Source organism: Dermacentor variabilis, unplaced genomic scaffold (genome assembly GCF_050947875.1).
Source record: "Dermacentor variabilis isolate Ectoservices unplaced genomic scaffold, ASM5094787v1 scaffold_12, whole genome shotgun sequence".
NCBI lineage: Eukaryota > Metazoa > Arthropoda > Arachnida > Ixodida > Ixodidae > Dermacentor > Dermacentor variabilis.
The window spans coordinates 14,241,700-14,256,653 of record NW_027460280.1 but is presented as its reverse complement, the minus strand read 5'-3'; the positions used below and the strand labels follow the sequence as shown (position 1 = coordinate 14,256,653).

Below are 14,954 nucleotides of genomic sequence, written 5' to 3'. Positions count from 1 at the left end.
ATTTCACATAGTTTACTCCCAGCGTGTGCCTAGCTTTCGCGCAAGAAGCCCGTTCGGGAGACTCAATCGCGGCGACCGCGCGCAGTGGCGTTCCCTGTACGTATTCGGTAAAGAAATAGCGTCTGTAAACGAGTCTGTGCTTTCAGTTTGCCCAAGATTACTATATTGACAGTCAAAAACTTCCCTCGTTTTGAGAGTACCTACATAAATGTCCAGCAGGGCTGCCGCGTGGTGTTCTTATTGAGCGCCGTAAGTGAAACCTATGAGGAGCGCGCCGTGTAATCCCTCATACTACGCAAGGGAGGCGCTTCCGACAGATGGCGACTCCGTAACTCGTCGCTGCCAATTGCCGCCGCATAATCCAACTTCTGCGGGGGCCTCTCTAATCCTCTCAACGTCCCACTTTGCCGATAACTTGTTCTTCAAACTCGAAGACGACGTACTCTACCGCTACGTCTACCAACCATACAGCAGTCGTTTGTTTCGTCTTGTCCCACGCTTGCTCCGCACCCAAGTTTCCAACAACAAGGGATGCACCAAGGGATTGCGCCAACAAGAGCGCCAGAGCTGCCATGGCGTCACTCTCCGCGCCGTTTCGTTACATTCTGGCGATGAAGTGTTGCTGTGCACCCGTATTCGCATTGCTGATTTAGTGCTGTAGTCGCGCCATATTGGTTCTTACACGGTATTGACAAAAAACTGTGAACGGTGCGTCACATTTGGCCCCTTAAAGGGCACCTCACCAGGCCTGGCCATATTGAGTGGACAAGCGCAGAGCATACAATGCGCGATAGGTATTAGATCGCTACGCGCCGCGGAAACACGTGAAATTTCAAACCGAACGCCGGTTTCCCTTATAGACGAGAAAACCATGGCCAGGCGGCGCTACTGCGCCTCCTGACAGCGCCCCCAATGTGGAAACGTTATGCAGCGCGGCCGTGCCGTGGCGCGGTCTCCGCTTTGTTTACATCGGTTCGCCAGCGCGTTTCTTCGCTGCTCGTTCTCACGGCGCTCAGTTTTCGACGACGGCAGATCGCCTGCTTGCGCAACAGTGATGCAAAGATTGCAATGCGGTTTCAAGAAGGTTGCCGACACCGACAGATTTTCTTTCTTGGCGAAAACCTCACGAAAGGGGAGCGTCTGCTTCCGCACGTGTACGGCGTTGAACAAATCGTGGACGGTGATGCGACAGTGAGAGCCAAGTGCGTGTCACAGGTGTCTGACAAGATCGTATACGACGTCGAGTTAGAGGTATGCACCAAGTTCAGAAATTTAGCCACGTTTATTTCTATATGATGCAGGCACAAAGCGGTCATGCATACTTGCAGAGATGTGCAGGGACGGCGACGATTGCCGTTAGTTTCCTCTGTAGCTGAGTGCGCACAAACGGCTGCTCTCATTTTGTGCTTCCACCGTTTGCTGCTAAATTTCTTGGCTGGAGCATTAGTAAATTACACGTTTGTGTTCGTTCTGATTTGCGCAGAGCTGTCAGCGAACAACGGCAAGCGTTATCGATGTCTTCGCTTCGCGAAGCCTGCTTGTTTTTGCGTTGAACCAGTGTCACTGCGAGGTTTCATGTGACATCACGTGTTGAGAGAGTTCAATGCTTAAAATGCGATCCGTTGCCTGCATCTTCCGACGCTGCTCTCTGATTAAAACATCATCATCGCCTACTCACTTGCCCCATAAATAATTGGAAAAATATTTTCTTTGCAGCTGTGTTACATCAGCTATACCTTTTACGCTTATCTGCTGCGGCACATCCCATTTAGGACGAGCGAGAGGTTGTGTTCCGGCACCCCAATATTCGCGAGCGTGTGTTTATATATAACCTATTTAGGAGAGGGGCATTAGATGCCCCCATGGCTACGCTTACGCTTGTCTGCTCTACGTATAACAATTCCAAAATTGTGTACTTACGGGCAATGGCGCATATCTTGATATTCCACCTTTGTTGCACAGTTTAATCAGCTCTGCTTGGTCACGAGAGCAAATAGTGCAGTAAAGAGTGTTTTCAGGGGCCCTATAACGTAAAACTATTCCAATATGTTTCTATTCCAATTTCCTGACGTCAAATTTGCGTAACCGCTGACGCAAGCATCGGGTGGTCACCCGTAGGGTTGTCTAAGTAGACCAATCAAACGCTCTCCTCGTTCATAGGAGGGTACTTTTGTTTGCTTGCAAAACGAATAACATTGCCTACACTGAGCGGCTTGTCTTATCTAATTGACTGACAAGAGGCGAGGAGCACGCTCAAGTGGAGAGGGATTCGATGGGGCCGAGCCACTGCACTGAATATCGATAACTGGATGAAGAGGGTGGTGCCGGCGTCTGCGATTGGTCCGCTTTCCCTTACTTAGCTTGCGGTGGCTGGTCGACAATCGCGGCGGCATGCAACGGAAGCGTAAGAATGACACTAAAACGGATCCTCACCAAAGAAGAGTTGGCAGAACGCGGTCGTAAACGTTCCGAAAGTGCTCGAAAACGTTACACGGCTACGCAAAATGTTTCATTATACGCAAATAAACCCATGCTCTCCGACAGGTGCGAGTAGCTAGTGCATCAGCGATCGGCAGCAGCCATCTTTTATTCCTTTCGGAACGGGGCAGCCAGCGGTTATTCAGAAAATTCAGTTTTGTTCGGCATATTAATGCATCTTTGGCGCGTACACGTCACTCTGACGCGGTGAGTTTTTGCAGTTTTGTGACGTCTCGTGACAGGCAGGTGAAGTGGGTCCTGCCCCAGAACTTTTGACCAATAGCCGAGGGCTGGGGCCGAAAAGGCGTCGAATCAGAAATAACTATTTTTCTTTTGTTCGGTCAAATCATGCATAATCAGTGTTTGCACGTCATATCAGATGGGGAGCTATCGCGGTTTTCGTGACGTCGCGTGACCTACAGTTGAAGTGGGGGTGGCCCAAAAAAGTTTTTGACCAATCGCGGAAGGCTGACTGCAGATTTGGAATAGAAATGTTTGGAATAGTTTTACGTTATAGCGCCCCAGGATTCACATGTAATTTTTTGCAGTTGCAAGCGTAAGTTACATCAGCAACTTGCGCTTGTCTGCCCTTGTTATGCATGGTAACAAAACTAAAATTGCGTATCCGCGTGATGTGTGCAAATGCTTTTTATGCATTTGGGGACTGTCAGGAGTAATCTTTTAGCCTAGCTCAACTTACCTACTAGGTGCATGTTTTGGTCGAGCGGCAAAGTGTCCTTGTGCTGCGACTTGAGCAGAATAACCAAATACGAATTCTCAAATAATATGAACCCCCCTTTAGAGGCAGCAACACGGCAACCACACAACTTGTAGACATGCAGTCTTGCAGCCACTCACTACATGCAGTAACCAGTGAAGGCACAGTACAATCAAATAAATTCGAGGGTTTTAGCTGCCAAAACCATGCAAAACCACGAAATCATTATGAGGCACGCTGTAATAAGGAGTCTCAGGAATAATTTTAACCTCGGGGGGTTCTTTAACGTGCACAAAAATCAAAGCACACGGTAAGATGGGTGTTCTTGCACTTCGCCCCTATCGAAATGCGGCCGCCGTGGCCGGGAATCGAGCTCGTGTCGCCGAGATCAGCGGCGCAACACGCATGCATTTACTGCTAACAAGCGGCGGATGTCAACACAATTCAACTACGCGGCACGACTAAACAAACGGTTGCGCGCTAAAAACAGGCATATCATTATTCCGTTTTCATCGAGCGGCCGCGATATTGCACGCGAATACGAAAGTATGGGACTTGACTCGGTGCACTGCAGTTATCCATGCTTGTCGTCTGTCCTTCTCGTACCACTTCCCCGGAAATCTGTAGAATTTCACGGGCGGCGTTCGACCTTTCGTGTTTTCGGGGCTGTTGTGGCAATCAACAACACAGCAGTATTGCGTGCCACCTTTACTGGCTGATGAGGTCGCACTCGCCATCGCAAAAACAACGCGCATGAGCCAGCGCGAGCGCTCCCGCCGAACAGAACACGGGCGCGCGCTAGCGCAGCGACGACCTTCGAAACTTCCATCGGTACGCTAGGGGAACATTCGGCGCTAGTGCCGCGCGGGCAAACTTTAGGTTGCCTCCTCTATCCTCGCGGTCGCCGCGCTGCAAGCCGGAGGGTGGCGTGCTAGTGCGCCTACGTGCGCGTGTTTGCTGTGGTGTCGCTCGTAATGACACGTGATTTGTTCTAGGCAACATCTGTTATTTGTGTAATATGTTGCATGAATAGACGAATTAAAGCTTAGAGAAATAATATAACACACAAACCGAATGTCTGCAGGTTTTTGTTTTACTCTCACTGCGGCAAGGGAGATGTACTTCCGCTTCGTCTGCTTGTTCCCACATCGTGCAGTCGCGCGCGCAGACACCGAAACTATGTCATTTTCTACCGTGTTCCAGCGCGAAATCATGCTCTGTGATCCGCTTGTGTCTGCCTCAGTATTCGTGTAACACTGACTTTTACTGCTAGTCAGGTGTTCTCGTGCACTGCGCGAAAAATGAGACAATCACAACAGCTCGCGCACAATGCCATGAGCAGAAGTGCGCCGCACCGTAATATAGCGAGGAGAAAAACAATGAAGGCGGGGCCCATGACGTATGCGACACGCGAACCTAGAGGTCCGGTATGGGAGAACGCAGAGAAGGAATTTCGCTTGCGAAAGCTAGACGGGGCAAGTGGAGAGAGTGTCTTACTTGGCGGTGGACCTCGCCTCCTGAAATCATGGGTTCGCGACAGTGAAATATTTCTACCTCGGCTATTAATGAGTCGACTTGAAAATTTTTTTTGCGGCAGAACGCTCCCTATAGGACATGTAGCAACCTACAGCGTGTAACCAAAATTTGCTATGGGGCCTGGTGAGGCGCCCTTTGACACCGTTGCTACGCGACAGCTTAGCTTGCTCCCAGGCTTTCATCCACGTGGAACAGTAGTGTGATCACCTTATGTATTTCACCTTCCTCATATCTGTACTTACTCATCATCATCCCGTCTCGTCGGTTTCATCGCTGGGCGCCGCTCGTGCTCACAGAGCGGCAGTTGCCGATTGAACGTCCGCCTTACAATATTCTTAAGCACGAGAGCATAGAGGATGACTTCGCGGAGCTGCTCGGTTGATATAGAAGGAAAACCAAGTAAAAAGAGTATAAGATGCCGGAAAATTCAGACAGCTAGAGGAAATTCAGTGAGGACTGAAGCAAGGATTTTCTCTGTCTCCATTGTTGTTCAGGCATAGAACGAGAATTGGAAAGTATCGAATTCGGTTTTAGTTTTCCTTCCGTAATGGGCAAAGGATGAAAAAGAGGGCGGATGTATGCAGATGACATACTGCTACTAGCGGAGAGTGCAAGACGTTTGCCTACTTATGGGAATACATTGCAGTGAAGCGACATATCTAGGCCTTAATTTTAGCGCAACAAAATCGGGAATTATACTCTTTAGTCAAGAGAGGAAAACAACGTGATACCGTTGAGTAAGTCGTACCCATAGTCATACCCATGCCTAGGCGTGTGCATAAACGAAGAATATAATACCTGCTCAAATATCCGCCGACGTAATCTCAAGTATGAAGTGCAATACAACAAGGACGAAACGAGCAGCACCTCGGTGCTACAATAAATGCGACGTAGTGTGATGAATTTCGAAAGCAGCAATGGTTCAAGCGCTAATGTTCCCCAATGCAAGTATCTGCTTAAAATCGGAGATCTTGTTAAGGTTTGAAGTTAACGAATGGTCGGAGGGACGATTGGCTTTGGTGGCTCGCGACAAAACCACTAATGAGACAGCGCAGGGTGACATCATTGGGCAAGGCCCTTTTGAAGTCAGAGAAGTGAAAGCAAAATTTGTTGTCAAGAATGACTCGCGACCGAGCATAGATGAAAATAAATGAGTGGCCGAAGTGCGCATATATCTGTGCATCAAAACGCAAAATGTAGAAAGTGGTCAAGAAAGTTGACAACAAGGTAAAGCTCAATTGAAAACGTAAATAGACAACCAGGAGTCATAAAATAGAAGGTGAGTGAAACAGAGACAGCGAACTGAGTGGAAAGGATGCAAACAAGAAAGACTATGGGGATTTAGAAATACCGAAGAAGTTACCAGGGCAAACCTGTACATTCATATTTAAAACAGCGCAAAAAACACGGACAAGGGAGGGCACAGGACGAGCGCTGACTGCCAACAACACCTTTATTGGAGCCTGCGCAAATATATACAATTTGCGACAGGCATAAAGAGAGTGAAAGAAGGGGAGGGGAAAAGGCATCGTCGGTCAACTACTGCTGCGCATGCGTCAATGACATTAAAAAATATAAAAGAAACCATAACATGGTGGACACAGGCCAAACTGCTTAACTTCTAAGGAACTTAAGTTCTTTATCATAAAGTGCAATAGAAGGGGAACTAACACAGGTGGCTCCTAACTGACACATTGAAAATGCCTCAAAGATTTCTCTGGCCATCTGATTGCTGTACGTTTTCAACACACGTGTGTGGTCAAGGAGTGGAGTACAGCCACACTTGGCACAATGAACAGCCAGATTACTGCCAGTCTTAATCTCGACACAGTGAGCATGCTCGCGCAAACGTTCATTAATACAGCGTCCTGTTTGCCCTATGTAAGTGCAGCCGCAAGTGGTGGGAATGGAATACACTACATTGGTACTGCAATGTACAGGCTTGGCGACATTGCAATGGAATGCACTGATATTCTCCCAGAAAGTCCCATGTCGACTTTTCAGAAACGCTGCGATTCAGAGCGGATGCGGTCAAGGTAAGCAAGACATGTTTAGAGTACTGGTGAGAAAAAAAAAGAAAGGGAATACAGTAATAGATCCGGAGGCGTTACAGGCATGTAGGTATCTTTACAACATAGATGTTTTACTGAAGGAAGAAAATATCAAGGATAGGTAGCAATGCCATTGATTCAGGAAAAACTGACTACATCAAGCAGGCCAGGTGATGCCGCTCCATCCTCCAATACAAATTATCATCGTCTCCGGGAAACGCGTGACGATCTTGCTGCTGCCGTAATTCCGGTCACCATAGGCAGCTTGTTCTCTCTGCCTTCCTGTAACGCCCTTTTCAAACATTTAGCCACCAGCGTTTGTGTGACAGTCTGCTTTCTCTTTGCAGGGAGACATGGACAACCTCGAGAAGAAAGCAGTGTTCCTGACAGTCCATGACATAGGGAATAACCGTAAGTGGCTTCATTTACATGCTCGCTACCTTTTAATCTCTTTATTTGTGTGCTGGTCAAGAACTGGTCACACATTCCCTGAGCAGACGAAAGATGCCTTTGGCATACAAAGTTTTATCGAACCTTATCACCGCGCTCCCGCGGGCAGTGTGATTTCGGGGCGACAGTGACTGCGTGCAAGCGAGACGCTCCGGAGGACATATATCCAAACCTTGCGAACACTGCTACACGGTGCGGCGCTGGGGTTCTACGTTGGTGGGTACTTTCAGCGGCTGCATTAAGTCACCATTCCTGTCTTGCACCGCTCATCGTTCCTTTTTCCTTATTTTTAGCCGATGACCTGGAAGCCAAAGGCTGTAATGTCTTATTTATTTTATTTATTTTCTACCGAACCAGTTGTGCTAGGTTTTCCGAATTTCTTCCGCGCTCCATATTTGAAATGTAGTAGCTTGCAGACAATAAGTACAGGTTTTCTGGCCTGTGCTTCCACACATGCAAGTGGGCGTCCGTGGATTCTTCAATGCACACGTCTGCTCGGTAGCGAAGGCATACTTTCGATTAGACACCGCGCTGGCTGTTTGGCACATATTTAACATGAACAGGAAGCTTCGATGAATCTATACTGTAGAATGTCAATCCACAAGGAAACCACCCAATGTTAGCAATGAAGCCAAGGTGTGAGAACAATCAAAAGTATGTATGAGAACGATATGGACACTTAACCAATCACACACACTACATTCTTGACACCAGTCAATCACATGATCACAACATATTCCGCGTTTTCAGTTACAAATATCAGGAGTCTGTTGTTAGCTTGATGTCTGTTTGGCATGCGTTTCTCTTTGAAATTCGCATTCATTTCAATACGTGTCACGCAATACATCAGCGTTCTTTTTTTTTATTACACTGCCTTAAAAGTCATGCTAAAGGCACCTAAGAAGGTTGTCTGGGAAAGTTTCGAGAGTGACTACAAAGGTTATATAAGAGGGTCAGCAAATTGACTAGTGTACGTGTGGAAGTTGCGCCATCTATGTATGAAACTCTACAAAAATGCTGTAGAGTAACGTCAAAAGCATACAACCCCAGTGGCTTATACTAACCTTCACACTATCTCCGCTACACTCTAAAGTAATTTACACCTTTAAAAGTGAAAAAGGTTGTAAATGTGTCTATAGTCACACTTTTAGGGTGTCAGTTATAAAAATCACACCCTAAGAAGTGAGAGTTGTAGACACATTTACACCCTTTTTGAATTTCAAGGGTGTGAATTATTTTACAGTGTGCCGCCGCTTTGTTTCAACTATCTCCTGGATCGGCCCTGGTTTAGGGGATTTGTCTAACAAATAAAAAGACAGGAAGTAGCGCTGAAGAAATAATACATTTGCAGCTACCATCTGCTTCTCCAAGGTGTTCGCATCCGTGTGGCTTGTTTGCGTGAACATTGCCGACGTATAGGCTCCACCTGGGATCATGTTGAAACTCGTGCATCAATGCTACTTGAACATAGTCTGGTAAAATCCTAATAACCGTTATTGATTGACAAATAAACAGAGTCGACAATTGTAACCGTGCGGGTGTGCAATATCTATAGATCTCAAAATGACTGAAATAAGCACCTGAGAAACTTTTATATAAGCACCATCGATAGACAAGCAGTACACAAAAATAAATAGTTGCCTTAGCGACTTGCTCAATAACGGTGTCTATAGACAAGACATAGAGTAATAGAAATAGGCAACTAACCACATTTTTTCAGTAGACTGTCCATAGAATGACTAAAAGTAGTGGGCAGGCGACTTTTGTCTCTAGCCAATCTTAAGGATGGGAATTAACGTAACGACTTTTCTCTATAAACACTCTATAGATTGTGAATTGACTAAAAGAGAGATACAACTTGAAGGCCCCTCGCCTTCGCTCAGGGGGTCCGCGAGCCGCGACCAGCACGACAAAGGACCAAAGGCGCAAGGAACAAAAAACCGCTTTAATTTACGACAGAATGTAACACTCAAAATTACCGCAGCCTCGCGGCCAATAGCAGAAAAGAGCAAGGCAAAGAAGCAAGCAGCAAAGAAGCAAAGCAGCAAAAAGCAGCAAAAGCAAAGAAGCAAGCAGCTGAATAGCGAGGCAACGAAATATACAAGCCAAAGGGAGCGAAGAAAGAGCGGCCGTTACACACCATCAACCAACACAATTTTTCGGTCGATAACAGAATGCACAAAGCGCAGAAAGCAAGCAAGCACCGACCCAGGCGCGCAGACAGTACCAAAAGCGAACAACAAGAGCACTGGTCCCGCGGACACAAAACGCTTTTTCCCCTGCTCTGCAGCACGCTCGGAAAGAAACCTAGACGGGCCACGCCCCACCAGCGCCTCCCCAGGCCCGCGCCCCGGAAAAAAGCCACGAGTCCCGTCTCAGCTGCCTTCTTAACGGGCAGCCGCCTTCCCAGCATTCCCCGCGCGAGTTCTCACGATACGCGATCGGTGCGTATGCTCCATGCGACGAGTGCAGTTGTGGCGCGCGTTTCAAAGGCTTCCCCCGTGCGCGCTGCAGAGAGGGCCCAAGGGCCCGACACTCCCCCTCTTACAAGACCGGACACCCGCCTGGGTGTCCAACAACACTATGTAACAACACTATGTAACAACAGCACGATGCATCGTCCTAGTCCAGTACATCACGGCTGTTGCGTAGCAAAATGTTCGGGGCAGTTGGCACGCGATGAGCTGGAATGATGTCTGGCGTCGTTCGGAGCTCTACGTGACGGCTCCGATTGGCATGCGCTCTTTCAGAGACAATGCACTTTTCGCCCAACCGACGCTAGCGCCCATCGGTCGCCTCGGTGAGAGGCCGACGACGTAGGTGAAGTTTCGATGGGCCGCCGTGGCATCCAGGCTGGTCACGCCCGTTGGAGTGGTAGCGTGGCATTCTGCGTAAGGCGAGGATATCCGAGGACAGCATATGTAAAAACGTCGCGATTAACAGATAACGGATGTAGGGCGCAGCCGCGTTAACTACTGAACTCGTATAATGACTGAAGCACGGTTAGCTGTCTGATGGGCGCTCGTAGTACGCTTTGAGGTCGTGCAAGCTTACGGGCCCTATTACTCTGCTGCCGTGTTTTTCCCGCAGTAGGTACACCAAGCTAGAAATACGTTTCGCGATCACGTAAGGGCCATCCCATCTAGGCGCGAGGGAAGCAGCAAACCCTTTTGCAGCATCGCTGAGTGGGTGCGTGCGGCGGAGCACTTCGTCGCCGACCGCGAACTCCAGGGGCCGCCTGCCTATGTTGTATTGTTTCCCCGTGCTCCAGGCGGGCAAGGTCCAAGTTTTCCCTGGCCTCCTTCAGAGTGTGGGCCAGGCGGCTGGAAAGATTTTGTGTGAACGTGGAGTAATTGCGAGTTGGTAATTCAGAGCCGTTGGTGAATACATGCTCAATAGGAAAATGGAGCTCGCGACCGAGAAGAATAGCCGCTGGCGTAAACCCTGTCGACCGGTTTACTGTGGTCCTTGTGGCGAAAGCCATCTCCTGGATACGAACGTCCCAGTCCTTGTGCCGCTCGGTGAAAGCCACCAGCATTGTCTTAAGGTTTCTGTTCACACGCTCCGTCATGTTGGCTTGAGGGTGGTAGGGTGTCGTCCTTTTGTGCTGCACGCCAAGAGCTTTGCAAGTGTCAACGAATATCCTGCCTGTGACATATGTAGCATTGTCTGTGATAAGCTGCGCTGGGAAACCGAAACGGGTGAATGCTTCCAACAGCCTATCCCAGATTATCGTAGAATCCCGCTTGCGTAGCGGGTACAGCTCTACCCATTTGGAGAAATGGTCAGTGACCACTAACAAGTATCGATTCCCTTTAGCTGACCTGGGGTATGGGCCCATAACATCATATGCCACAATTTCCCATGGGTATCGGCTCTCAACTGGTTGCATGAAGCCCGGTGGCTTCCCTCCCCTCGGTTTCACGGTCTGGCAGGTGGGACATGTGCGAACGTATCTGAAGACATGCTTTCTCATGTGCGGCCATGTCGCGACGCGGCGCAACTTCTCAAATGTTTTCTTGCCGTCGCTATGACCGGCGAGGCGGGTGTCATGAAAGTACTCTAGAAAAGGCTTGCGCAGCTTCCTAGGCACAACGACACGGAATGGAGACTCACCGCAATCCGTATCGGCAGCAGGTATATACCGCAAGAGCAGGCCGTCGTCTGCTTGCATGTAGCAGTCGTAGTTGCCGCTACCGGCAGGGTTGGCGCCGTCCAGTGCCTTGCGTATCAAGTTGCACTGGTCGTCGCTTAGCTGGGCGTCGAGTAGCTGCTGACGGGAGATCAGTGTTCCCTAGGCGTCCACAGGCACTGCCACAGCCAGGACTTCGGGTGCCGGCTCGCCAACCCCGGAGAGTGGTGCTCGGGACAGGACGTCAGCTACCTTGTTGAACATATCTTTCCTGTATTCTACTCTAATTATACTTTTGAAGAGCGAGGGCCCAACGGGCTAAACGGCCGGCTGGGTTTTGTAGCTTTGACAGCCACGTCAGCGCCTGGTGGTCAGTCTGAATAGTAAGATCAGCCCCATCGAGATACATGTCAAATTTCTTCAGTGCAAATACATTTGCTAGGCACTCTTTCCCTGTTACGGTATAGTTCCGCTCTGCTCCTGTGAGAGTGTGACTTACAAAAGCCAGAGGGTGAAGCTTCCCTTGGTGCTTCTGAAGCAAGACTGCGCCGATGCCATACTCACTTGCATCGGTCTGCACGGTGAATGGCAGGTTGAGGTCGGGGAGCCGCGGACATGCGGTATCGGCGATAGCCGATGACAGAGCCCGAAATGATCCCTGCTCCACGTCAGTCCAGTACCAACTGGCCCCTTTCCGTAGGAGCTGGTGGAGAGGCCTTGCCAGGTCAGCGCAGTTGGGGATAAAGGGGCGGTAGAAGCCCACCATGCCCAAATACCGCTGCAGGCTCTTGACGTCTGTTGGTGGTGGAAGCTGCAGTATGGCCTGGAGTTTCTCCTCGTCAGGCCGGAATGTGCCTTGCTCGACAATGAAACCTAGGAGGTTGATTCTGGTCGAAACAAGTTGAGCCTTCCGGGGGTTAATGGTGATGCCTGCGTCCTGCATTCGTTGTAAAACGGTGGTTAGGTGAAGGAGATGCTCCTCCAGGGTTTTTGAGAACACTACCACGTCATCCATGTAGGCCATGGCATAATTGAATTTGGCGTCTTGAAGCACAATATCTATTACACGCTGAAAGATTGCCGGCGAATTGCAGAAACCGAAAGGCAATCGGACAAATTCGAACAGACCCCAATGGCAAGTGAATGCAGTCTTTGCAATATCGCAGGGGGCGATCGGAATTTGCAGGAAGCCCCTGCTGCAGTCTGAAGTAGTAAAGAACTTTGCGGACCCAAGTGAATACATCACTGAATCGATTGATGGGAAGGGGTACGAGTCTCGAACTGTGACAGCGTTCAACCGACACTAGTCGACGCACAACCGCGCCGTGCCATATTTCTTAGGTGCTAGTACAACTGGGAACGCCCAAGGGCTCTTAGACGGTCTTACTGCACCGGTAGCGATAATTTCGTCTAGCGCACTATCAAGAAGTGCTCGCTTGTGGATGCTCAGGGGCCGCGGGTTGAAACGAATTGTGCGGGCGCATCCGGTGTCGATCCTATGAGTCAGCACATTAACGCTGCCAGGAGCTTCCGTAAACATTTGGGCAAATGGTTTAAGTGCTGTCTCGATTTTGGTCTTCTCCGCCGGAGATCCTGTGAAAGACTTCAGAACAGTGAGAATAGCACTACCAGTCTCGGAGACCGCAGAGATATTGGCGCTAAAGAAATTTGACTGTGGTTCTCCTGGCTTAGTCATGAACTTGAGTGGATGTGCATGCATGCCGTACTGGTAGGTGCCTTTAGAGAGATCGAGAATGATTCCTGCTTTGGCTATAAAGTTACGGCCCAAAATCACAGAACAAGAGAGTCCTGGAAGGTGCAGGAAGCCTTGCCGAAATTTTTTATCATTGATGGTAACTGTTAACCGGGCTGCTGACGTAGCCGACGCAACGTGAGCGGATGCCATGCGAAGGGTCCTGTTTATACTTCGTAACTGTAGACGTTTCGTCTCGCCGGCGCTTTTGACACGATCGCCGAAAACGCAAACAGCAGAGAAGGTGTCTAAAATAGCAGGTACTTCTATTCCGGCCATTCTGACCGCCACCAATGGTGTTTTCTCAAGGTGGGAGTCAAGAAGACTGAACGTGGACGGCAAAGCCCTCACCATTTCTCCGAGATCCTGGGCCTTCGATCTGGGGGGGGGGGGGGGGGGGTGACACCTTTCCGGTACACCTACTACCGTTGATGCCGGTGGTGATTAGAGTGTGAGGAGCCGTTTCTTTCCCCCTCTCGGCTGCCGAGGTTGTCCCTGGCTCAGCGCCGTGGCAGCAGGATGGCGAGACGACCAAAACACCCGGCTTTTCGTAGTCTTGGAAACGCCTGCCCCCGCTCGGTGCCTGACGGCCCCGTAGTCTGCATGTTTCGAGGGGACGTCGGGGCGCGGTAGGTCGTTTGCCGGCGACTGGGAGCTGCTCACCACCGCCGGCCCTCGTCGTTTCCCTGCTGGCGGGAGCCAGGGGGGCTCGGGCACTGGCTCTTGTAGTGGCCTCGTCCTCCACACTGGAAGCAGACTGGAATGCTCCTGCGTGTATCTGCTGCGCCCGATTGGGCGGCAGCCGCTACAGGCCTGCTGCGGCCCCGAGTGCCTCGCAACGTTGTGGCAGGTTCCGGGACCGGAGGGCGGAAAGGTACCTGGGTGGCAAAGGTGCGGTGAGTGAATGAATCCAGCGCCCTTGGAGGCGGTACCATATTCCCCGGGCTTGCAAATGGAGAACCGCGCCACGCGCAAGACGGCTCGAGGGAGGCTTGAGGCGGGGGTGGAGGCTGGTTAGTTAGCTCTGCCAACATCGCCGCCTGAATATCGGATGCCGCTTTAGCGAGATCGTCAAGCGAAGAGAAGGTGCGGCCCCTTAGATAAGCCTGGAAGCGTGGGTGAGATTGCCGGATTGCCCGGGTGACTTTCTGTTTCGGGTGCTGAAGGGTCTGCGCGCTCGTAAAGCTCCTGAAAGGACCGTATGTATTCTTGGAGGCTTTCCTCCTCCGCCTGACTGCGGGCGCGAAGCTCGTCTTTCATGCGGACAACGTAGTCGGAGGGGGGGGGGGAGGAATTCTGCTCGCAGTAGCTGCTCAAAGTGCGCCCAACTTTGGAATGACTGGCGACGACGCCAGCGGGCGGCGGACCCAGTCAGGGCGACGGGCAAGACGCGCTGAAGAAGAAGCGCATCCGTAATGGCTTCCGCATTGCGGTAATCTTCCATTTCCTGAAGGAAGTCCGCCACCGATTTCTTATCTGTGTGGCCTTCATATGTAGGCACAGCGAGCTGCAAACGGAAACTGGCTGCTGGCGTTATGTTTGTCTGATGCTCGAGCAGCGCGGTCAGCTGGGCAATAATGCTGCACATATCTTGTGCGGGCGCACCCTGGTCCTTCTTATCAGGCATCGTACTAGTGGTTTTGCGAGTATGATTATCAACCGCGCCCTTCTTGACTTTACCCGAACGTAGGTGCATTAAAATGCCGGCGGTGCATCTTTGGTGTTGAAATTGGACGGGCAAAGCGGTCCGACGGAATGGTCAAGCGGTTCTGCGGAGGCATGATGGCGCGGAATAGCGGGGCGCAAGGAGAGCGAGAGGTAGTATAAAAACGTTCA

General features: G+C 50.3%; 1 protein-coding gene and 1 pseudogene across 7 annotated transcripts in view; one reads left to right on the top strand and one right to left on the bottom strand.

Annotated features, from left to right (window-relative positions):
* The window catches only part of LOC142566053 (uncharacterized protein ZK1073.1), a 434,522-nt gene that overhangs the window by 254,333 nt on the left and 165,235 nt on the right, over positions 1-14,954 (top strand). For all 7 annotated transcript variants that reach the window (XM_075676780.1, XM_075676778.1, XM_075676779.1 and 4 more), the window contains one exon: positions 7,131-7,194. In XM_075676780.1, coding sequence (XP_075532895.1) covers positions 7,131-7,194 — 64 coding nt within the window. The remainder of the gene's footprint in view (positions 1-7,130; positions 7,195-14,954) is intronic.
* On the bottom strand, positions 13,778-14,745 carry LOC142566187 (uncharacterized; annotated as a pseudogene).